The sequence below is a fragment of the Oncorhynchus gorbuscha genome, linkage group LG14 (assembly GCF_021184085.1).
Source record: "Oncorhynchus gorbuscha isolate QuinsamMale2020 ecotype Even-year linkage group LG14, OgorEven_v1.0, whole genome shotgun sequence".
NCBI classification, from domain to species: domain Eukaryota; kingdom Metazoa; phylum Chordata; class Actinopteri; order Salmoniformes; family Salmonidae; genus Oncorhynchus; species Oncorhynchus gorbuscha.
The window spans coordinates 58,562,170-58,587,827 of NC_060186.1; the positions used below are offsets into that span (position 1 = coordinate 58,562,170).

A 25,658-nucleotide genomic window follows, 5' to 3' on the forward strand; every position below is an offset into this window, starting at 1 on the left:
CCTGCGGCTCAGCATAATCGTAATGACCCAATCGTCTATAGATTATTTAAAGGCCCAAAGCAGACGTTTTTATGTCAATGTTAAATTATTTCTGAGTAACAATTAAGTACCTTACTGTAATAGATTTCCATTCGAATTGACAAAAATAGCTTTTTAGCAAAAAATATTTCTCAAGCAATAATTTTGCTAGGACTGTCTGGGAGTGGTCTGAGTGGGGAGGAGAAACTTAAAACTAGCTGTTATTGGAAGAGTTTTGGAACTCACTTTGTTATTGGTCAAGTGGCAATATATAACTTTTTGGGCGATTACAAATTCACATAGAAATGTGAGTTATAAATCTATCATTCTACTTGAAAGCAAGTCCAAGAAGCAGTAGAGCTGTTGTTCTATGTGAGCTATTTCTATCCTTCCCATTCTTAAATGATGTTTTTGTGTCTTTTACTTTTGGTTTTGTACATGAGCTTAAAACAGCTGAAACAATATTTTGGGTTTTGGAAAGTATATTCACAGCGGATTAGATTATACTATTTTATACTACATTTAACAAAATATAAAGGCAACATGTAAAGTGTTGGTCCCATGTTTCATGAGCTGAAATAAAAGATCCCAGAAATGTGCAAAATGCAAAAATAATCATATTTTTTCTCAAATGTTAAGTACAAATGTGTTTACATCTCTGTTAGTGAGCATTTCTCCTAAGCGAGGATAATCCATCCACCTCATCATTACACAGGTGCACCTTGTGCTGGGGACAATAAAATGCCACGCTAAAATATGCGGTTTTGTCACACAACACAATGCCACAGATGTCTCAAGTTTTGAGGGAGCATGCAATTAGCATGCTGACTGCAGGAATGTCCACCAGAGCTGTTGCTAGAGAATTGAATGTTAATTTCTCTATCATAAGCCACCTCCAACATCATTGTAGAGAATTTGGCATTACATCCAACCGGCTTCACCACTGCAGATCACGTGTATGAAGTCATGTGGGTGACAGGTTTGCTGATGTCAACGTTGTGAACCGAGTGCCTCATGCAGTGGGATTATTGTATGGACCTGCATAAGATACGGACAACGAACACAATTGCATTTTATCGATGGCAATTTGAATGCACAGAGATACTGTGACGAGATCCAGAGGCCTATTGTCATGCCATTCATCTGCTGCCATCACCTCATGTTTCAGCATGGTAATGCACAGCTCCATTTTGCAATGATCTGCACACAATTCCTGGCCTGCATATTCACAAGACATGTTTGAGCATGTTTGGGATGCTCTGGATCTACGTGTACGACAGCGTGTTCCAGATTCCGCCAATATCCAGCAACTTCACACAGCCATTGAAGTGGGAAAACATTCCACAGGCCACAATCAACAGCCTGATCAACTCTATGCCAAGGAAATGTGTCGCACTCCATGAGGCAAATGGTCTGACTAGTTTTCTGACCAACAGATGTATATCTGTATTCCCAGTCGTGAAATCCATAGATTAGGGCCTAATTAATTAATTAAATTAATTGATTTCCTCATATGAACTGTAACTAAGTAAAATATTTGAAATAATTGAATGTTGCGTTTATACTTTCGTTCAGTACAGAGCCTTAGGAAAGTGTTCAGACCCCTTGACTTGTTCCACATTTTATTACGTTACTGCTGTAGTATAAAATGGATCAAACATTTTTTTCCCCTCCTCAATCTACACACAAATCCCCATAATTCCAAAGTGAAAACAGGTGTATAGAAATGTTTGTAGATTTATTACAAATAAAAACAGAAATACCTGATTTCCACAAGTATTCAGACCCTTTGCTATGAGACTCAAAATTGAGACGGGTGTATCCTGTTTCCATTGGTCATCCTTGAGATATTGCTACAACTTGATAGGAGTCCGCCTGTGGTAAATTCAATTGATTGGACATGATTTGTAAAGGCCTGAATGCCAAGCTTCGCGTCTGGAGGAAACCTGGCACCATCCCTACAGTGAAGCAAAGTACAGAGAGATCCTTGATGAAAATCTGCTCCAGAGTGCTCAGGACCTCAGACTGGGGCGAAGGGTCACCTTCCAACAGGACAACAACCCTAAAAGCACACAGCCAAGACAGTGCAGGAGCGGCTTCAGGACAAGTCTTTGAATGTCCTTGAGTGGCCCAGCCAGAGTCCAGACTTGAACCCGATTGAACATCTCTGTAGAGACTTGAAAATAGTTGTTCAGCAACGCTCCCCATCCAACCTGAAAGCTTGAAAGGATCTGCAGAGATTGGGAGAAACTCTCCAAATACAGGTGTGCAAAGTTTAACGTCATATACTCTAAAAAAAAATGTTCCTGGGTTATCCTTTAAGGGTTCTTCAAATTGCATCTGTGGAGGGAACCTCTAAGTTCTTCGAAGAACCCTTTTTAAATGGTTCTTCAAAATAACCTTTTGAAGTACTCTTTTGGGTACATTTTTGAACTCCCTCTTCCCCTATTATTAACAACAATACACATAATAACACAATATTTCAGATGTCGGTGTTTATTGATATTTTAGAGGCAAAGCAGAATGTAAAAATCCAAAGATGAGGTAAACGCCCAGCCGAGCCCCAAGTCCAATGGGTATGTCCTCTGGCGTGTTGATGTTAATGTGTTGTTGTTTGCAGTGCATGGTGATCGAACAGGTTTCCTGTTATATTCATCAGAGTTGTAGGGAGGGTGAAGTGTGTGAATACAAAAAATTGCAATTATACAGATTTAAAAAAAAAAAAAAATGTGCACATGGCAGTATTCATACCTTGGTTTTAGTGGTAAATGTGAATGTAAAAATAACTTTTCACTTTCGATAATGTTTTTTATACAAATACCTTGTAAATAATGTAGAGGCCTCTGGGATTTCCATTGAAGAGATAAGGGAGGCTGCCGTGACCAAGTCCTATCTGGTTTTAGAGAAAACAAAATTAACTGTAGATGATACATGTGATCTGCAAAACATACCAATACCTTTGTGTGCCTCCTGGTCTGTATACCTGCAGACTCAGACACATACAAAAGTGAGCAGTTCAGTCATCTGCACCCAATGCAGCTATAGCCTTTAATATATTCTTACCTCGTTGTTGATTGATATCCATTGAATTGTGTCCATTTTCTGTTTTAGAAAATGGACAGTGTCAAACACTGCCATTTTTCCAAATATGAAAAGATAGATGGTATGATCATAAAATAATATCAATTTAGATCATTCAAGGGAGAAGCCTTACCTTGAGATCTTAAAATTGTTCAGTTAAGTGCCTGCACCTGCTGTCATCTCAAATTCAAATCCAAATGTTTCAGATGGGCAGTTCGTTGGTGGGTGTTCTTGCAGGAACCTAAGTTAGTTCCTCAATGAACCCCACCTCCTTTTGGGTTCTTGAAGAACATTTTGGGGGCATTTTTCAGAGCCAATAACCCTAAGATTCTTCAAGGAACTTTTAGGATCTTAGAAGAACCCTTGTTGTAGCCCTAATTTTTAGTGTACCCAAGAAGACTCTTGGCTGTAATCGCTGCGGAAGGTGCTTCAACAAAGTACTGAAGTGAGGGTCTGAATACTTCCGTAAATATGATTTATTTTTTAATACATTTGCTAGTTTCTATAAACCTGTTTTTGCTTTGTCATTACGGGGTAGTGTGTAAATGGATGAGGGGGAAAAAATAATTTAATCAATTTTAGAGTAAGGCAGTAACATAAAAGGTGGAAAATTCAAAGGGTCTGAATACTTTCAGAATGCACTGTATGAGTTTTAGCATTCAGGAAATGGCAAATTGATTTCTACATAATGCAACTTTAACCAATTTACTGCATGGTGATAAACATGGAAAGCCCAATCCTCCGCCGATGCAAACCTGCTTATTAGAAGGTCCTGTGTTGATTGTATTTTCGACCAGCAACTATCAGGAAATAACACAGATCACATTTTAACAGTGTTAGTTTTATCAACTGTTGTACAATATGATACAAAACACAAGAAACTGAATTTCAACTGCACTGGGCCTTTAATAGATTACCACCAGGCCATAGCCTGTCAGTACAAATTATCAATATGGCACTGAAATATAAAATATACATTCTTGACATAAGGACAGCAGAAATTACCTTAACATTGCCTGAGTCAACTGCAGCAAAAACTTTAAAGCAATCCAAACTTCCTCACTCATCTCCACCCAAGGTTGAGATGACTCAGAGGCTTAATATGATTAATGTCTGAGCGTTGTCTTCTTACGTATGACTCATCTGGATCCAGGGGGAGGGGCCGGAGAGGTTTTTATGTAGAGCAGCCAGAGGAAGTGACCATGTTGATTAAATGAAGGGAATTTTACTAGGACAACTGCTTATATAACATGAAGCACAGGCCTTTCATTTGGTCAGACTAAGGAAAGGATCCAAAATTCATAGTCAGTAGCCATTGTGGTGAGTATGTTAAAAATATATATTCTAGTTCAATGCAATCATTTCCAGTTTTGACTTTTGTGTATTGCTGTCCTTCAATAAACATCTCAATTAATTTTGTGTGTTGGCCTTCTATACTGATTACAGAACGACACAAAGCAAACCAAATCAATACTCATCAAGAAAGCCAGTCTGCTATGGTGCATACGTTACATCCAACACAATCCTTTATCTGGCAAACAACTCAAAATATCTTAATTGATGTTGTGAAAACAACAGTTATGAATCTGACTGACTTGCACACGGTACCAGTATTCCAAAGAACACATCGTCAAACAAAGATAGACATGATAATGAATAGTTTAATAACAAAACATAAAACATACATCTTGTAGTCTTTTGGAGTACAGAAAGTTGGACATTACAAGAAAAAGAAAGCCAACTAAAATGAGCAGCATAAGCTTAACTCAGAGAGCAGATGACTACTGACCATCTCTCTGGACTGAAATAGTCCGTTTCAGTTCTTGCTTTTGTGGAGGATGCCCTGATGCACAGATACTGAGTCACTGCTCGTTCATGAGGGTTGGCCTGAGCTAGGGGCCGCACAGTTACAATACCTATTTGTTTAGTAGTTGATCAGATCATCTATACAGCGCCTTGCTCTGGCTGACCCTTGTCAACAAGCATATTCTCAGGGCTGGAGGTTCGGTCTTCTTGATTGGGTGCTGAGATAAGCAGCTTATGTATGTGACTCTGCTCTTATTGGCTGGGCTTCTCTTCAGTTGGCGGGTCGTTCCACATAGGTTCCAGGAGATGCTCTGGAACCTTCTCCATGGAGATCTAAAGATACAGATATTACAACCAGAAGTGGAGTCTGTACGTTCAAATTTGAGTGTGTGTATAAGAATGCTAATTACTTTATCATGTCCAAAACAGATTAAGGCATATGACTGATCTTATTCCTGATAACACAAGACGGCATAACAAAGCAAAAAACAGGTAAAAAAAAAAAGACAATTGTAGATTGTTGACATTGTGGTTGACTTAGCTACACCATGGAACCTATTCAGACCCTGCATATTTCAAGACATGGCATATGGGGGTGTATTGAAATACTCAATGGGCTGGACAATCATTTTCTTCTCACTCACCTTGAAAACATTTTTTTTTAAACGTAAAAAAATAAAAAAAAAAAAAACCACCATCATTAACACAATGGAAACATCTAAATATTTATTATTGAAATAGCATGGGCGAAGGCCATGTGGCAAACAATAATGGAGGCACTAGGGATGGGGTGTGAGCATGTGTGTCTGGGCAGAAGAGATGTAGATGTTGTTTGTGTGCGTTTGAAAGTTATTCATATTTTTATTTAACTAGGCAAGTCAGTTAAGGACAAATTCTTATTTACAAATGGACGGCCTTCATATGTGTATGTTTGTATTTGGTGTCGGAAAAAAGGGGACACAAATGTAAAATACATTTGTAGAAAGGAAACCTATCCAGAACCTGTAACATCTTCTCAATCTTACCTTGGTCACCTCCATGGCCACACCCTCTGGCAGATTCCTCTGTATATATTCCAGGTACACCTGTGCAGTGGATCCAGTCACACGAGAGAGCTAAGGGAGAGAGATGAAAAGGGGATGTAGACATACCACTGACCCCCTGTATCAGTCCATTGAACCTTCCCTATAGCCATCCATCTCATCTTGAAATAAACCCTATGAATCCATTGACTTCAGGAGTTCTAACAGAATCAATAGGAGTGGAAACAATCCCCAATGGTATGTTCTAGTTCTGAAAAAGATGAGGGAAGAGGCATTTGTAGGAACTTAAAGGTGGAAGAAGACTGTTTGCCTCACCTCTATGCAGCGGTAGTGCGTCCTCATTTCGTACTGGACCCTGTGTTTCTTGAAGATGTGGACAGATTTCAGAAGTGTCAGCCGCTCAATGCTCTTTGGAGGCTCAAATCTAGTGCAAAAATAAAATAGACAGCCTTTTGAGTGAGTATTGTCCCACAGCGAGAAAACAAACATTGAGCATTATCATCAAAGCAGATTGGCACTGCTATCTAAATGTAAAAGTGGGTTAGAGATGCTCTGTGCTCATTTAGTCAAAGGACAACTCAGAGATGGGAACATAAGCTGTAACTGTCACATCAGTTCATTAACACCCCTCCATGTCAACTCACACTTTGCCCAGAGTGACTCCCAGCTCTTTGGCAGCCAGGATGGCGAAGAACTCATAGCTGTCCAGGACTGCTTTGTCATGGCCCTTCACCAGCAGAGACACCTTCTGGTACAGCGTGTCCGGCTCCTCTGTGACAATCACCTGGAAGGAAAAGAGAAATGTGTAATTTACTAGATAAAGGTTCAGCAGAATAATGTTTGTCATCCATGCTCTATATAGGGTACTGTCTTTTTCCTGGCCATGTGATCTGACAATGAAAACTCAGGGTCCTAGTTATAGACTAACAGTGCATCAAGGTGATGTAGACAAGGTGTTGAAGGAGTAAAGCCGAAACCACACGGAGACACCGTCAAAGCTTTTGGCACAATAGTGCTTGGGGCATCAAGGCTATTGGCGCTGTGCTGGGAGTGTCAAAAAGAAAACAGGATGACTCACAGATGAGGGAAGAGAGGAAGAGAAGGTTCCAGTGTGGAGGCAGGTTGCAGGCAACTGGAGAGGGCTGTTGTGGGAGAATGGAGAAGGTGAAAATGGAGTTGGATTAGTTAGCTATAGGATTGACAAGTAGTAAACGCTCACTATATGGATTTTACACTTGACTATAGCTAGTAAGCTAGTAGCTGACTAAACGCAACTCCATGGTCAATAAAGTTTCTAATGAACTCCGCAAACAGAGTTGAGTAGAGACCAGGCTATGCGGAATTCATTTCCAACTACATTGATTAGCCCAACCAAAACAAATCAAAGTTTATTTGTTAAGTGCACCGAATACAACAGGTGTCGACCTTACAGTGAAATGCTTACCTACAGGCTCTAACCAACGGCGCAAAAAAATGTATTAGGTGAACAATAGGTAAGTAAAGAAATAAAACAGTAAAAAGACAGTGAAAAATAACAGTAGCGAGGCTACATACAGGCACCGGTTAGTAAATTCTTAGGGCCTTCCTCTGGATGGCAGGCAGCTTAGCCCCAGTGATGTACTGGGCCGTACGCACTACCCTCTGTAGTGCCTTGCGGTCAGAGGCCGAGCATTTGCCGTACCAGACAGTGATGCAACCAGTCAGGATGCTCTCGATGTTGCAGCTGTAGAACGTTTTGAGGATCTGAGGACCCATGTCAAATATTTAGTTTCCTGAGGGGGAATAGGCTTTGTCGTGCCCTCTCCACTACAGCCCCATTGATGAGAATGGGGGTGTGCTTGGTCCTACTTTTCCTGTTGTCTCCTTAGTCTTGGTTACGTTGAGGGATAGGTTGTTATTCTGGCACCACCCGGTCAGGTCTCTGACCTCCTCCCTGTAGGTCTCGTTGTTGTCGGTGATCAGGCTGCAAACTTAATCTTAATTTAATTAAACTTTTGTCGTCTGCAAACTTAATGATGGTGGAGTTGTGCCTGGCCATGCAGTCGTGGGTGAACAGGGAGTACAGGAGGGGAGCCCCTGGGGGGCTCCAATGTTGAGGATCAGTGTTGCTACCTACCCTCACCACCCGGGGGCGGCCTGTCAGGAAGTCCAGGATCCAGTTGCAGAGGGAGGTGTTTAGTCCTAGGATCCTTAGCTTAGTGATGAGCTTTGAGGGTACTATGGTGTTGAACGCTGAGCTGTAGTCAATGAATAGCATTCTCACATAAGTGTTCCTTTTGTCCAGGTGGGAAAGGGCAGTGTTGAGTGCAATAGAGATTGCATCATCTGTGGATCTGTTTGGGCGGTATGCAATTTGGAGTGGGTCTAGGGTTTCTGGGATAATCGTGTTGATGAGAGCCATTATCAGCCTTTCAAAGCACTTCATGGCTATAGATGTGAGTGCTACAGGGCTGTAGTCATTTAGGCAGGTTGCCTTTGTGTTCTTGGGCACAGGGACTATGGTGGTCTGCATGAAACATGTTGGTATTACAGACTCAATCAGGGACATGTCGAAAATGTCTTGTATTGACACTGTCTGTTTGATGGTTCGTTGGAGGGCATAGCAGGATCTCTTATAAGCTTCCTGGTTAGAGTCCCGCACCTTGAAACCGGCAGCTCTACCCTTTAGCTCAGTGTGAATGACGCCTGTAACCAAGGTCAATACTTTAAAAAAATATTATAATAATAATAATGCAAACCTATGTTTGTCCTCTGTAGTTGTGTGCCTTTGTTTGCTGAAATCCCACATTTTTCAATAAACGTTCATTTGACCCGACTGTTCGCTCGTTTCTGTTTCTCAAAGATGGCAAGTCAGTGCAAATGTGCACGTCTCCGATTACTTAGGCCAAGGGCTCCAAATACTCATTCACCAATCAAATTTCTGATGGTGTTTCTATCAAATTTCGCATTCGCGCTGAGTTGCCATCTTCAATAAATAGAAACGAGCAGTCGGTGGTTGCATTTGACGTTTATTGAGAAAGTATGGATTTCAACAAATTATGGTCAATACTTAAATTTTAAAAATGTACAATGGAGTTGAGTTTAGTCCGCTAGTTAGTTAGGTACATACCGACATAATGTAGATCTCCCATGATATCTGCAAGCGTTCAATCCTATTGATCCCTGTAAAAACTAGCCAAATTGTTATTAGCTAAAACTGTGAATTAACAAAACATGATCAAGTTAGCTAGCTATGGTTCAGGTTGTTAGTTTACGCCCTAGAGCAGAGCTGGCTGGCTAACTAAGTTCACACGCAGAGGCAGAATCTGTGCGATTAGCTTCGTATATTAGAGAAATACATGTGGATAACCCATTAATAACGACAACGTAAATATACTTAATCTTAAGTATAGTAAATACTGTACCGATTGTGAGACTCCCACGAATATCCTTCCGAAGGTGCGAATATTTCGACCGACTACCATGGGGGCCGCCATGATTTTTTTGTGGGGGCGGGACAGTTATCTTCTTCAGTGACAGACTGACCAAGAAAGCGGTGAAATGCTGCCTCCATCGGTATCGGAGTAATAGCAGGTTTCATCGTTTATTTATTTTATTTATTTAAGTTATAGGTACATTTAGCCATCTAATTTCTTCTATAACCTACATTTGTGCTATTTTGCAAAGAAAATAGTATCTTACTAAGTCATGCCACATGCTGTAACATATACAGATAACAATTAGCAATGGTCTTCCAATAAAAAGTATTTTTCTCAATTGTTGTTCCATATATTTAAGCAATTCAGAAAATGTAGATTGAAGATCTTCGTGTCTCCAATATTAGCTGTTTTTATCTACAGAAAACGAGGTGTCGTGGACCAAATCATGTATGTCACGTGATACAGTAACCCGGGCCACGTTCAGTTGCCAAACGTTGTAAAACGTTGCCGATAGAAATGTCATGAATAGACCTGATGCGATCCCTCCACATAGAGATTATGTAACATTGCTAGAGGGCCTCTGTCATAAACTCTCAAAGTTCCAGAATGGATTGAAACTGGCAGCCATATTGGTCAGGGAGAAATCCAAACCAGTCTATTACAGGCTATTATCTCATGCCTTTTGCACACAATATGTATAGACTCCCCCTTTTTTTCCTACTGTGTTATTGACTTGTTAATTGTTTACTCCATGTGTAACTCTGTGTTGTCTGTTCACACTGCTATGCTTTATCTTGGCCAGGTCGCAGTTGCAAATGAGAACTTGTTCTCAACTAGCCTACCTGGTTAAATAAAGGTTAAATAAAAAAATTATTACAGGCTATTACATGATACAATATCAGTAATTGTTGCACTTAGAACTTGTCTAAATCCTATCATCAAGTGATTTCAGCCAGTGTATGGTTGTGGATTGACTGCACTTTTTGAATGGAATGTTAACATATTGGCAGTAAATTAAAACAATTAATTTAAAACTGTCTGGCAAGCTAGCTAACCAACATATAGGGCAGAGACATTCTTCAAATTAATTATTTTACACTATCGTATCACAGCACTGACAAACCATGTTTGATCAACTTCCTGACCAAAATGGCTGAACTTTATCCCGTCATAAGAAGGTTAATGAACATTCTATTATTTCATAAGAAGGTTAATGAACATTCCATTATTTTCATTCCCAATTCTATGTGCCACCACTACGTGTCAGAGGCCTATTTGTTCTACATAGCCTATTTCTATCTGAACGTTCCAAAACGTTGCGTCCTACTGAATGCGCCCCAGCACAGGCCCTGCCCTGTACATTCAGCAACAACACAAGACAAGGGAAGGGAAGGGAGACGAGAGGTAAGCGGTTTCTCATTGTCCATTGATATTTATCCAGCGATATTGACGTTAGGTCTCACATGATTTTAGCATACTGACAACGATACCTACTCCCTTGCTGTTTTTGCACACAAACGTGTCTTTTCAAAACAAGACGACTAGCTAGCTAGTTTTCTATCGGGCTACTGACTAGCTAACGTAAGCTAACTAGCTAGCCAACCAATCTACAGTGAAGATGCTGATGCTAGTGGTTGGTAACGTTAGCTAGCTAGCTAGTTTTGTGATTTGTAAAATGTCCAGATCAAATGGGACAATGCCGGTATTTCTGTCTGTGGCTTACTAGTTAACTAGGTACTTAATCATTTAGTTACCCGCTTTAGGTATGCAGTGAATAAGCTGCTAAATTGCGAGCTGGCTAATGCACATTCTGCCAATATTTAGCCGAATGGATTGATATTATTATATGGTCACTGTTATTTAGCCCGTTATTCGCTAAGGTTAGCTAACGTCACTGATTGGGCTGTGCTGCCAAAATACCAAAGTATCAAATATTTGCATATAAAGAAATATCCCCAGTTTATGGTGCTAAACCAACTTGATTCTGGAAACTAACGTTAGTTAGCAGTGGTTTATAAGTGTATGCTATTTATTGGAAATCGAATAGCTGTTTGGATAATTATGACACTGAGCTGTTAACTAGCTGCTGTATCAATATATATGAACATAGTCTGAATCAATGATTTGTAAACCGAACGGGATGGCCAATACGTTTGACAATGGAAGGCTCCAATGTTGTGCCTCCCATCGAGTTACTTCACAGATCACAGCCGAACAATATTTGTAGTATTTTATTGTCCTTTCTTTTGCGTCGTGGTCTTTATGACCATTCGCCATGCATTCTCGCGCTCTTGATTTCTCTCTCAGATTTCTCTCTGAGTCTCAACAATGTGAACACAAACGGTGCATTCGGGCTGGTCTTGGCATATTTATTTCTGCTGTGTTTTCTCAGGGGTATCAGTTCTCCTTGATCTTCTCCTTGATCACTCTATATAAAATGTTTATTTTTCTCCCTTTTTCACAGCACTCCTTGACGGGATCCCCGACATAGATTGGAAGGCAAGCTGGGTGACATAATGATTTTGCTGGGAGCAGCAGCACTCCCACGGGTTGGGGTTGACAGCTGGGGTTTATTCATTACACCAAGTCTTTTGCAAAACGTTTATTAAACGGATGCAAACGTAACGGGGAGGGCCCAATAGAAACTCTCGTTTTAGTTGCAACACATTTTGTTTTGGACTCTGATGTGAGGAGTCCCATTTTCATACATCGCATGGAGAACAGGTGTTTGGTTCAGCAGTGATGCCACACCGAATTGGACCATATTCAGAATAATCGGATGCTCCAGATTGAAGCAATGGATGGTTTGGAATTGAGATTTGATGCCTGCATTCTATGAGTTTTTTTAGTGCTCTGACATTTGCCTTTTGACATGCACTCAACAAATTTGTTTCTTACAGAGCTAATCAAGGCTCCAAGAATGAATGTTTTTTAAACTTATTGCATAGTTCAAAGTTGTTGGAGGAGCTTTGTTAAGTTGTTAGGTTAGTTGGCTTTGACTGCAAACAAAGGAAAATAGGTTTTCTTATCCTGTGATCGGATCTACTGTAGTTATAAAATTCCACTTTGTGTTAAGTAAAAAAATGTGTTCGTGGATAACATTTGGTAGTACGCAATGTATAGACCAATACTTTAATCTTTCACCTCCGTGGTCAATACTCATGGAGTCAGTATCACATTGACAGGACTTACTGATTTAACAAATCGAAATGACCTGAATGTGTGCCTTTGAACTTTTATGCAATCTTCTATGAAATCACCACTGGCCAACCATGTTATTTAGATAATTTAGTGATCAACAACTGATCAGACTATTTTCTTAAAAACGTATGGGAACAAACACCTAGATAGACTACCAAAACGTCAAATAATATGCAGCGTCTGTTCCACGGCGCCGACACGAGTTTGCCTGCAGCGGAGTGGAAGCGCTCATAGCTGGACTACCGTCCTTATCAAAAGGCGCGACCTACAGGATTCTTTTACCTCATCGTGGAACGAGTTGTGGTCGGCAGGCATGTTCGCCGCAGTGGAGCATGGCCCCGTCCTGTGCAGCGACTCCAACATACTCTGCCTGTCATGGAAGGGCCGGGTACCCAAGAGCGAGAAGGAGAAGCCGGTGTGCCGGCGGCGCTACTATGAGGAGGGCTGGCTTGCCACAGGGAATGGGAGAGGGGTTGTCGGGGTAACGTTCACATCCAGCCACTGCAGAAGGGATCGGACTACCCCACAGAGGATCAACTTCAACCTGAGAGGACACAATAGTGAGGTAATAGACATGTTTATTTTGTGATTATAAATGTGCACATTGAAGTAATGTTAGTATAGAATCCTAAATGTCATAAGTATTTAGAATATATTTTTATCTTGCTTTTCATGATTTCTAACATCTAAGAATAAATTAGACAGTTTGTCTGTTTCATATCATTCAAATGTTGAAGTCTGGGTAAAGTAACACTGTATTACCAATTTAATTACTCTCATATACGGTATTGTTAGTCAGTGAGCTGGTATTACTGTGTTTCCTGTGTAAGAGAGAGGAGAGTGGCTGTTGGTTACTGTGGTTCAGATGGACCAAGCTGCTGTGTCAGTATTCCACAAAGCAGCTGACTAGAGCGGAACCCTATAGTGACTGAAGTACTGACTGACTCCCGCAAGAGCTGGTCCCGAGCCTGACCACAGTCCCCCACATTTTATTTTAGCCATATGTGACGCAGCTCGTTTGTCAGTCATGGTTCCAGCGATTTTACACCCCAGGCTATCTGTATTACTGGGCTATATCAGAAGTTTTTCTTGTTTTATTTTTATATATTTTATTGTTTTGTATCTTTTTGTTAGTTTTTTTGTTGCCTTTCTTCTTCCCAATTTCGTGGTATCCAATTGGTAGTTGGTCTTGTCCCACCGCTGCAACTCCCGTAAGAAAAGGAGGCGAAGGTCGTGAGCCGTGCATCCTCCAAAACACAACCCAGCCAAGCTGCACTGCTTCTTGACACAATGCCCGCTTAACCCGGAAGCCGGCCACACCAATGTGTCGGTGGAAACACCGTACATTTGGCGACTGTCAGCGTGCACTGTGCCCGGCCCGCCACAGGAGTTGCTAGTGAGCAATGGGACAAGAACATCCCTGCCAGCCAAACCCTCACTAACCCGGGTGACGCTGGGCCAATTGTGCGTCGCCCCATGGGTCTCCCGGTCGCGGCCGGCTGCGACAAAGCCTGGACTCGAACCAGGATCTCTAGTGGCACAGCTAGCACTGTGATGCATTGCCTTAGACCGCTGCAACACTCTGGAGGCCCAAAACTAGTTTTTTCCTCTCTCTTCCCTCTGCAGCAGACATTTGGTGAGCAGTATGTTTGAAACACAGAATCTCAATAAAATCACAGTATTTTCATCACAATACATATCGCATCGGCACCTAAGTATCATGATAATATCGTGAGATCCCTGGCAATTCCCAGACCTATACAATATTGTGTGCTATATCTTGGAAAATAAATACATGTGACTCTATGACAACATAATGTTTGTTTCCAACATTAGGGCTGGTAAATATGGCTTTGTGTTTTGTTTCCATGCCATGATACTAACGATTATTGCAACTACTGGAATCGTCCCAGCCCTACTAAATTAAAGCTTAATCATATTTAGGAAGTTCATTTTCTTAGAAAATAACTGCCCCGTGCTTCTCTGGCCATGCATATATCCCAGTCTATTTAATAGATAAGACACTCGCCTGATCCCGCACGCCCAATTAGGAGAGGTATGGCTACTTAACTTGAAGCAGCAAGAATGATGAGAGCAGACACTTGCACTTTTTCTTACGTTTTGCATAGCCTATAGCCTACCCTTCAGGCGCTGGAAGATTTACAGGCAGAGACAAATAAATGGGTTATCAATATTTATTGAAAAGGCACCTCTACTCACATTGGTTGAGTGCCCTCCTTCTTTCCATTTATAATTATTTGTTTCCACACACTGGTGAACTGCACTGCAGCCTAGTCATGACATAGGGTGGTGGAAGGTAGCCTAGAAGGTAGCCTAGGGGTTAGAGCATGTATTCCCAAACTGGGTTACGCATAATGCCGCTGGGGGTACGCCAAATAAAAATGTGATTCACATTTGGAAAAATATATATATTTTTATTTATATGCTTTGACAAAAAAAAATCTTCACATTTTCAAACAGTCCATTTATATTTTCTAACAGGGAAATACATTTGGGTGAGTTTTTTTCTCCCCTGAGCAACCTCGTTTCACTCATTTCATTAAACCATCTGGTGTTCAGCGAAATAATAACACAATGTCAAATACAGGTAGCCTCGTCAAATAATTAACATCCAATCTATTAACCGTTACTCTCTCGGGGGAATTCCACAAATGGTCCATATGTAGCCAAACGTAGCTTCTGCTCATTTCGTTTGCTCAAAAATTTATAAATTGTTAAAAGAAACTAAGGCCCATGTCCATAGAGACACATACCAGCTCTACTGGTAACGTTAGTACTGCTACTACCAGCAGTACTATACCTGCACCTGTCGACGACAAGTAGTTCTGCTTCCACGAGCACATCCAATGCTTAGCATCAGTAATTCTACATTTGTTTTTAGCCCAGCTAGCATGGACACTGACATTTGTGAATCTGATGCAGTCAAAGAGCTACTGCCCCCGTAACCGGGAAAGCACCGAACAACAGACAGGGACGTTGGACCATCGAAGAGGTGCAAATATGATGAGAACTACATTGATTTGGGGTTCACTTATATTGGAAGTAGTGACTTTCCTCAGCCACAGTGTGTTATATGTGCGGAAGTACTTATCTCACAACTTGATAAAACCAGACATTTAGAAACAAAACATGCCAATTTTAAAAATAAGCTACGGGAGTTTTTTGAATGAGAATTAAGACGACTTTCGAGTAGTAAGACATGTATAAAAGCAACAGATACCATTAATAAGAAGGGACTAGAAGTGTCTTATGGTGAGCTACTGAGTGGCTAGGACAGGCAAGCCCCATACTATTGTGGCGGACTAAATTCTTCCTGGGACAATGCTGGGGGAAAAGGACAAAACAAAACTATACAGACAATGTCTTCATCAAACAACACAGTTTCACGACGCATCAGTGACATGGCAAGATATGTTTTGAAACAGTTACTGCTTTGCATACAAGCCAGTGAACTCTATTTGTTACAGCTGGATGAGTCAACAGACGTGTTGGGCCTGGCACAGCTCCTGGTATATGTCTGTTACATTTATTGGGGGTCAATTAAGGAAGACCTCCTCTTCTGGAAACCAGGACAACAGGAGATTATATTTTTAAAGTACTGGACAGCTTTGTGACATCAAATGGTCTTTGGTGGTTGATGTGTTGGTATCTGTACTGATGGTGCAAAAGCCATGACAAGGAGACATAGTGGAGTGATAACACGTGCAAGCAGTTGCTCCCCGATGCCATTTGGGTACACTGCAGCATCCATTGAGAGGCTTTTGCTGCCAAGAGAATGCCTGACAGCTTGAAAGACGTTTTGGACACTACAGTGAAAATTGTTAACTTTGTTAAAGTAAGGCCCCTGAACTCTTGTGTATTTTCTGCACTATGCAATGATATGGGGAGCGACCACGTAATTATTTTACAACAAACATTGATATCCAACGTGCGCTGGATATCAAGGGGCAAAGTATTGACACATTTTTTTTGTTTAAATTGAGAGACAGTCTTAAAGTTTTCTTTACTGACCATCAATTTTTACTTGTCTGACTGCTTGATGATTTCTCACACGACTGGCCTATCTGGGTGTTGTTTTTTCTCAACGGAATAATCTGAATCAAGGATTACAGGGACTCTCCTCAGCTATTCAATGTGCTGGACAAAATTGAGGCTATGATTAAGAAGTTAGAGCTCTTCACTGTCTGCATTATAATTTTTTTTGTGCAAATTAACTCAAGCTTACGGACAATGTCAAATGGGATATAGCAAAGTACCTGAGTGAGTTGGGCGCGCAATTATGCAAGTACTTTCCCGACACGGATAACACAACTGGGTTCGTTATCCCTTTCATGCCCTGCCTCCAGTCCACTTACCGATATCTGAACAAGAGAGCCTCATTGAAATTGCAACAAGCGGTTCTGTGAAAATGGAATTTTATTAGAAGCCACTGCCAGATTTCTGGATAGGGCTGCGCTCAGAGTATCCTGCTTGGCAAATCGCGTTACGACACTGATGCCCTTTGCGACCATGTATCTATGTGATAGTGGATTCTCGGCTCACACTAGCATGAACACTAAATACAGGCACAGACTGTGTGTGGAAAATGATTTAAGACTCACTCTCCAATACAACCCAACATTGCAGAGTTATGTGCATCCTTTCAAGCACACCCTTCTGATTAACGTGTGTGGCAGGCTTACAATGATGGCAAAAAAAACACATTTGAGTGCGCTGACCCTGGTGCTAGAGGGTGTACCCAGCTGGAGGTTGAATGTTTGAAGGGGTACGGGACTATAAAAGGTTTGGGAACCACTGGGTTAGAGCATTGGGCCAGTAACCGAAAGGTCGCTGGTTTGAATACCCGAGCCGAGAAGGTGAAAAATCTGTCTGTGCCCTTGAGCAAGGCACTTAATCCTAATTTGCTCCAGAGGTGTCGTACTACTATGGCTGACCCTGTAAAACAAAATATTTCACTGCACCTATCCTGTGTAATCTAATCTGCGGCGACAACAAAATATTTTAATCCCAAAGTTGTCTGTCTGACCGCCCGCATGCACCATGAAAAATGTTGACCGCGCTGCAATGATCTATGCCGGGACCCGTGGGAATGCAGCCATCTAGCTCCAAGTACCTAAACTGACACAATGTTTTTTTTGAGGTTGTTGAACTAGGCTTGCAATAGGTGTGTTTTTAAGGGATTTTGGTTGATTCTCATTTTACCCACTTCCAGTCACGTTCATTCAAGTACATGTTCATCCGAAACAACAGTTCCCCCTTTCACAATTTCCCTAGTAATGAAGTCTGTAATATCCTTCCCCAGACCATATTTCATATAAAGCAATAAATAAGCATATGCTTTGGGAAATGTAAAATCCATAATTTGGTAGCCGGGCGCATAATTCGGTGTCTCTGACAGTGTGGAAATTAGTTTGCCTAATGAATTCTATCAGGTTATGACGAATGTGCTTACTCACATCACATCAGCGCTCTGAGTAGTGAAGAGAGGAGGGAACCCACTCCCATGACCAACTGACCAGGGTCTCCACTCTATATTTATGACTGGCTGCTGGCCTGAACAGGGAAATCCACTTTATCAGCAGTTCTGGGAAGGGCATCAGTGCCGCTGTACTTTGTCAGCATGGGTAATGATGTACCTTCATGTTAAATAGGACACCTCACAGAATAGAATAGGCCAAAATCTAATGTGAGCTCAAACAGAACAGCCAAGGTCAATAACTACGACAGACAAGATTAGATTGGTCATAATCACCAGAGCAGCGACAGTTATGGGTAGTTTAGTCCTTCAGTGTTTTCTGCCATCTGAATGGATGAGTTGTTTGGATCCTGGACAGGAGTGGGTCGCAGGGAATGAAGAGAAATGCTTTTAAAGACATGCTCTGGTACTTTGGTGACTAAAAGTGTTTTTTTTTTTTTAAATCTCCCGCTTTGGACAGGATGTGTCAATGTGCAGTTCATACATGCGTAATCTATTAGCAGAATTACTGTCTTACCTCAATTGGCCAAAAAATCCATAGTTTGAAAGCAACTTTTCTTGAAGCTGTGCTGTGCCATATTCCCTACATTTCCCCTCATGTGGGCCAGCCCCTAGCAATTTTAGTTCTAGCCATTAAGCATCAGCCCCTTGCATTTGAGTGACAGCTAGCAAGAGGCCTGCTCAGCATTATCCAATGAGGGTTGCAGGGCAGGTCCAATGGCTCAGTGGACACTGCAGAGCGAGAAACCCATGAGAAGTTGCGCATACAATGCCTTCAGAAAGTATTCACACCTCTTGACGTTTTCCACATTTTGTTGTGTTACAGCCTGATACAGACGTCCTTCCTAACTCAGTTGCTGGAGAAGAAGGAAACCCCACAGTTGCGGAGTTTAATGGCTGTGATAGGCAAAAACTGAGGATGGAACAAAAACATTGTAGTTCCTCCCTTAGGGATGCACAATATATCGGTGAGCATATCGGAATATGCCAATATTATCTAAAAATGCCAACATTGGCATCGGCCTGATGTCTGTCTAGTTTAACGGTGATGTGAAAAAACGATGTCAAAGCTGATGTGCATACCTATATAACGTAAGTAGATGATGTGATGACATCACAAAAAGAAAATGATGCTACACAGAACAAATGATGCTAATGTAATGACTACACAGAACAAAAACAGAAAAGTACTTAGGGCACACTTCCAACAATTAACAAGAAGTTGAGCAGTCATCTGAAAGAGTAAGAACATTTCAGTGAGACAACTCGAAGGTGAAGTCCATTGATGCCAAGATAATGGAATTCTTTGCCCATGACAATCAACCGTCCTCTGTCGTGGATGATGTTGGCTTTCACCGTCTGGTCGAGCCTCGATACACACTATTTTTCAGATGTTGCCCTACCGGAGTTGTACGTTTCAACAATACTGTGCATCTATGAGCTACTTGCTATGGGCGTCACTGCTATTAGCTTCACTACTAACATTTGGACCAGCCCCATGAGCATGCTGAGTCTGACAGCACAGTGGGTTGATGAGGATTTCATACTGATAAAGGCATATTGCATGCTCAAGAATGTGCTGGTTCTCATACCACTGCAGCCATTTCAATGGCATTTGAGAACATGTTTGAAACGTGATACCCTCTGTCATGGCATTGAAACTACTGATCAACAACTGCCGACACAGACCATGGGGTTAAAACTTACAAAAGTACTTGACTGTGAACAAGAGATTCGGTGACATTCTGTCTGAGCCTCTTACTGTGTCGCCACCATGGTCGATGCTATGTACAAGGACCGCTACTTCAATGCAGACAAGAAACAGGGTTTACGTGAAATGTTACATACACGGCTGGATAAGATGGAAACGGACACAGTGACAGTGAGCACAGAGGAAGAGGACCCACGACAGAAGAGGCCATGGACAGACAGAGCTAAAACCACTGCTTGACATGTATGATGAAATCCTGGTTGAGAATGAAACGACTGAACAACAAAACAACACAGCAAGTTAGTGAAATAAATTTGGATTATATTTGACTGGTAATGGGGACACACGTAAATGCCAACAAAATAACTTTTTGGTGTGTAACCTTTTAACTAGGCAATTCAGTTAAGAACAAATTGTATTTTACATTGACGGCCTACCCCGGCCAAACCTGGACGACGCTGGGACTCCCAATCACGGCCGGATGTGATACAGCCTGGGTTCGAACCAGGGACTGTAGTTACGCCTCTTGCACTGAGATTCAGTGCCATAGATCGCTGTGTGTGTGTGTGTGTGTGTGTGTGTGTGTGTGTGTGTGTGTGTGTGTGTGTGTGTGTGAACTATTTAACTGTACTAGAATGCTTAAAAGGCAGCAAAAATGTTTTATATCTGTATTGTTTTTTTGGCAAGGAAAATATTGGATTTCGTTATCTGCCAATAATGTCATGTCAGTGCATCCCTATCCTTCCCAATACTAACCTAATTGACAGAATGAACAGAAGGAAGCCTGTACAGAATAAAATGATTCAAAAACACTCATCCTGTTTGCAATAAGGCACAAAAGTAAAACTGCAATAAATTTGGCAATTTTTTTAAAATGTAGATACTGAATACAAACCATTATCTTTGGGGGAAATCCAACACTGTAACTAGTGCTTGCAACCTGGTTCAGGTTATCAGTTAACCGACCAGGGTAGTTACAAACAGCACAGGAATAAAAATCATTATCATGTATTGATCACAGCTTTACTATTGCTGCAGAAATGTGCTTTTAAAGCATTATCCAAATCCATTGGATGTAGTGATCACAATATAGTCGCCATGTCTAGGAAAACAAAAGGTCCAAAGGATGAACCTAATCTAGTGTTTGTGGTCATAAGTTTTGTATTGATTCCTATGTTGTTGAAGTAAAGAATATTTATGGTCTGTGGTGTGTAATAAGGAGCAACCAGACACTGCACTTGACACACTTTATGAAATTACTAATAAGCACCCACCCATTAAGAAAATTACTGTTAAATCCCTGTGGATTGATTTAGGAAAAACATTATGTGGTTGAGAGGGATGAGGCAAAGCAATGACAAATAGGTCTGGCTGCACAACCGATTGGCAAACATACTGCATATTGAGAAAGCATGTGACTAAACTGAATAAAAAGAAATGACTACACTATGAAACAAAGAGAAATTACATAAAGAATGATAGTAAAAGCTTTGGAGCACCTTTAAATTAAATTTGGGGCAAAAAGGCAAACTCCGCTCCATCATTCATTGTATCAGATGTCTCCTCACAAAACCCACTGATATTGCCGACTACTTTAATGATTTTCATTCGCAAGATTAGCAAACTTAGGCATGACATGCCAGCAGCAAACGCTGACTCTACACATCCAAGTATAACTGATGAAATTATGAAGCATTGTAATTTTGAATTTTGTAAAGCCAGTGTGTCTATGTATGCGGATGACTCAACACTATACACATCAGCTACTACAGCGAGTGAAATCACTGCAAAGTTTAATAAAGAGCTGCAGTTAGGTTCAGAATGGGTGGCATGGAATAAATTAGTACTAAATATTTCAAAAACTAAGAGCATTGTATTTGGGACAAATAATTTACTAAACCCTAAACCTCAACTGAATTTTGTAATGAATAATGTGGAAATTGAGCAAATTGAGATTACTAAACTGCTTGGAGTATCCCTGGATTGTGAACTGTCATGGTAAAAACATGTTGATACAACAGTAGCTAAGATGGGGAAAAGTCTGTCCATAAAAAAGTGCTACTCTACCTTCTTAACAGCATTATCAACAAGGCAGGTCCTACAGGCCCTAGTTTTGTCACACCTGGGGTACTGTTCAGTCTTGTGACACAAAAGGGACCTCGGGGAAAATACAATTGGCTCAGAACAGGGCAGCACGACTGGCCCTTAAATGTACACAGAGAGTTAACTATAATAATATGCATGTAAGGCTCAAGGTGGAGGAGAGATCGACTTCATTACTTTTTTTGTATGTGTTGATATGCTGAATGTACTGAGGTGTCTGTTTTAAACTACTAGCACACAGCTCGGACACACATGCATACCCCACAAGACATGCCCCCAAAGTTCTCTTTACAGTCCGAAGTCCAGAACAGATTATGGGTGGTGCACAGTACTACATAGAGGCATGGCTACATGGAACTCTATTCCACATCACGTAACTGATGCAAGCAGTAGAATCTGATTTAAAACATTTATTTAAAAAATAAAAATACATCTTATGGAACAGCGGGGACTGTGAAGAGACATACAGGCGCATACACATAAGACACACTCTACACACACATACGCATGGATGTTGCATTGTAAATATGGGATAGTGAAGTAGTGGCCTGAGGTAACACACAAACACATCACCAAGTATCATTCTTAATTTTTTCGAGCCTGGTGGTGGCTGCATCACGTTAAGGGATCTTCTTGTCATCGGCAAGGACTAGGGAGTTTATGAAAAAAAGAAATGTAATATATCTAAGGCCAGTCAAAATTGTTTAATGGATTTTCCCTAGAAAAGTGTGGGGAGCGAGCAAATGTTTTTTCATTTTTTTAAATTAAACAATAAATAAAAACATTTAAGTGGATAAGGAATAACAGTACTTTACCACATTGCCCTAGGCCTAATGTGAGCTTCAAGAGTTATATTATTCCATGTGAAAACCTACACTATTTTTCTTAAAAAGAATGAAGATGTTACGATGTTGTTATAACCATGAGAAATTAATCACAGTGGGAAGTATAACTTGTGACAGTTCATTTATTCCCGATTTAATTATTTATTTTTTTAAACATTAAATGACGAGATTAGATATAAGTTTTTATGTATATAAAACACTTATGTATTAATGTGATGTATAAGGTAATAGAGTAGACTATTAAAAAAATGTAAATCTAATTCAAGAATGATTGCCAAACAATTGTAATCATATTAAAATGTTGATGTATAATAATGAGTTCATTACCTGAATGCATATATACAGTGGGGCAAAAATGTATTTAGTCAGCCACCAATTGAGCAAGTTCTCCCACTTAAAAAGATGAGGCCTGTAATTTTCATCATAGGTACACTTCAACTATGACAGACAAAATGAGAAAAAAAATCCAGAAAATCACATTGTAGGATTTTAAAATTAATTTATTTGCAAATTATGGTGGAAACTAAGTATTTGGTCACCTACAAACAAGCAAGATTTCTGGCTCTCCCAGACTTGTAACTTCTTCTTTAAGAGGCTCCTCTGTTCTCCACTCGTTACCTGTATTAATGGAACCTGTTTGAACTTATCAGTATAAAAGACACCTGTCCACAACCTCAAACAGTCACACTCCAAACTCCACTATGACCAAGACCAAAGAGCTGTCAAAGGACACCAGAAACAAAATTGTAGACCTGCACCAGGCTGCGAAGACTGAATCTGCAAATAGGTAAGCAGCTTGGTTTGAATAAATCAACTGTGGGAGCAATTTATTAGGAAATGGAAGACATACAAGACCACTGATAATCTCCCTCGATCTGGGGCTCCACGCTAGATCTCACCCCATGGGGTCAAAATGATCACAAGAACGGTGAGCAAAAATCCCAGAACCACACAGCGGGACCTAGTGAATGACCTGCAGAGAGCTGGGACCAAAGTAACAAAGCCTACCATCAGTAACACACTACGCCGCCAGGGACTCAAATCCTGCAGTGCCAGACGTGTTCCCCTGCTTAAGCCAGTACATCTCCAGGCCCATTTGAAGTTTGCTAGAGAGCATTTGGATGATCCAGAAGAAGATTGGGAGAATGTCATATGATCAGATGAAACCAAAATATAACCTTTTGGTAAAAACTCAATTCGTCATGTTTGGAGGACAAAGAATGCTGAGTTGCATCCCCATAGAAAATCTTTGGAGGGAGTTGAAAGTCCGTGTTGCCTAGCAACAGCCTCAAAACATCACTGCTCTAGAGGAGATCTGCATGGAGGAATGGGCCAAAATACCAGCAACGGTGTGTGAACCTTGTGAAGACTTACAGAAAACGTTTGACCTCTGTCATTGCCAACAAAGGGTATATAACAAAGTATTGAGAAACTTTTGTTATTGACCAAATACTTATTTTCCACCATAATTTGCAAATAAATTAATTTAAAAATCCTACAATGTGATTTTCTGGATTTTTTTTCTCATTTTGTCTGTCATAGTTGAAGTGTACCTATGATGAAAATTACAGGCCTAATTTTTTTATGTGGGAGAACTTGCACAATTGGTGGCTGACTAAATACTTTTTTGCCCCACTGTGTGTATGTGTATATATAATGTATATATATATGCCAAATTAATGCATCATTGGAAAAATACAAATCCAGCCATAGAGTATAGCCTATCATCAAAAATGTTTTTGTTAACATGCTCAATTAGAAGCATAAATCTATAAAGAGCAAGCTTGACTAAATTCTAGCCCAGTAACTTTGCTCACGACATCCTCCTTGGATTGTCCTGTCTGGCTTCCACAAAAAGCCCCCACTTTGGAGCGAGTCGGTCACATCATTGTGGAGCTGCTGATCTGCATGAAGTGTGTGCATGCGTGCCACTGGCGATGTACTTTGCTGGCCATGCTAGCTGTTTTCGGCGGCGCATCATCACGTCAAACACATTCCGTTTGCTTTAGATTTTTGCGGGGTGTGGAGAAAGGTGGGTCATACGTTAAACAGTAAAATTCTACTTTGTCCAGCCTAAGCACAGGCAAAATCCTAGAGGAAAATCTTGTTCATTCTGCTTTCCAACAGACACGGAGACATTACCCTTTCAACAGGACAATAACCTAAAACATAGTGTTGCTGAGTGGCCTAGTTACAGTTTTGACTTAAATCTGCTTCAAATCTATGGCAAGAGTTGAAAATAGCTCTCTAGGAAACAACTTGGCAGAGCTTGAAGAATATATATTTTTTATAATGTATAAATATTGTACAATCCAGGTGTGCAAAGCTCTTAGACTTACCCATAAAGACAGCTGTAATTGCTGCCAATGTTGATTCTAACATGAATTGATTCAGGGGATTGAATACTTAGCTAATCAAGCTATTATAAATTCAAACATTTTGTTTACATTTATAAACATTTTTTTAAAATCTGTAGATCATTGACAAAAAATGAGAAATATATTTTAACCCCACCTTGTAACACCAACAAATTTGGAATGATTGAAGGGGTGTGAATACTTTCTGTAGGCACTGTATGTGGCATGATACACTTTACAGGGACCACTTTTGGCTCGTGAGTCAGTGCTACTTACAGAACTACTGGTTAAAAAGTATACAAAAATATTGGAGAATCTCTTTAAGCTGGCAGGAGAGGAGAGGCTGCACACCTATTGTTAGGTTTAAGAATATGAGTGTCTGAAGAAGTCATGTCAAGGTAATGGCAAAGTCATCATATTTGTCCCACCTCCCAGATTTAATGTTTGTTTATTTACCCTAAGCTAGGTGGGCGGAGAGAAGTAGAGGTGGGAGTGGAGAGGGGGATAGAGGGCCACTGAGTGGGAGATAATTATGAAAAGTTAGAAGAGTAGGTGTTAGAAGAGAGAGGGGCAGAGG

At 40.7% G+C, this 25,658-nt stretch overlaps 2 protein-coding genes across 3 annotated transcripts in view; one reads left to right on the forward strand and one right to left on the reverse strand.

The window, feature by feature from the left end:
- Positions 1-4,742: 4,742 nt before the first annotated feature.
- On the reverse strand, positions 4,743-9,507 carry mrps10 (mitochondrial ribosomal protein S10). 2 transcript variants are annotated; one of them, XM_046298652.1, is made up of 7 exons: positions 9,353-9,507; positions 9,058-9,119; positions 7,027-7,090; positions 6,593-6,732; positions 6,264-6,372; positions 5,931-6,020; positions 4,743-5,238 (listed from the first exon to the last, which is right to left on the reverse strand). In XM_046298652.1, exons 1-7 carry the CDS (start codon positions 9,422-9,424, stop codon positions 5,158-5,160), a joined length of 618 nt encoding a protein of 205 aa, XP_046154608.1. In that variant the 5' UTR covers positions 9,425-9,507; the 3' UTR covers positions 4,743-5,157. The 2 variants fall into 2 exon arrangements, with proteins under 2 accessions (XP_046154608.1, XP_046154609.1); XM_046298653.1 differs by having other exon boundaries at positions 9,058-9,110; positions 9,353-9,481.
- Positions 9,508-10,647: 1,140 nt separating this feature from the next.
- The window catches only part of tulp4a (TUB like protein 4a), a 57,559-nt gene continuing 42,548 nt past the window's right edge, over positions 10,648-25,658 (forward strand). The window contains exons 1-2 of the mRNA XM_046298659.1: positions 10,648-10,771; positions 11,832-13,133. Coding sequence (XP_046154615.1) covers positions 12,882-13,133 — 252 coding nt within the window. The 5' untranslated portion in view covers positions 10,648-10,771; positions 11,832-12,881. The remainder of the gene's footprint in view (positions 10,772-11,831; positions 13,134-25,658) is intronic.

What these genes read in the sequence shown, in the direction of transcription:
- mrps10 (XM_046298652.1), bottom strand. Translation starts at nt 9,424, where the DNA reads ATGGCGGCCCCCATGGTAGTCGGTCGAAATATTCGCACCTTCGGAAGG. An exon ending in TCGTGGGAGTCTCACAATCG is followed by an intron (nt 9,120 to 9,352) that starts GTACAGTATTTA and finishes CAATTTGGCTAG; the next exon opens with TTTTTACAGGGATCAATAGG. An exon ending in CTTCCTCTCTTCCCTCATCT is followed by an intron (nt 6,733 to 7,026) that starts GTGAGTCATCCT and finishes TTTTCCTTCCAG; the next exon opens with GTGATTGTCACAGAGGAGCC.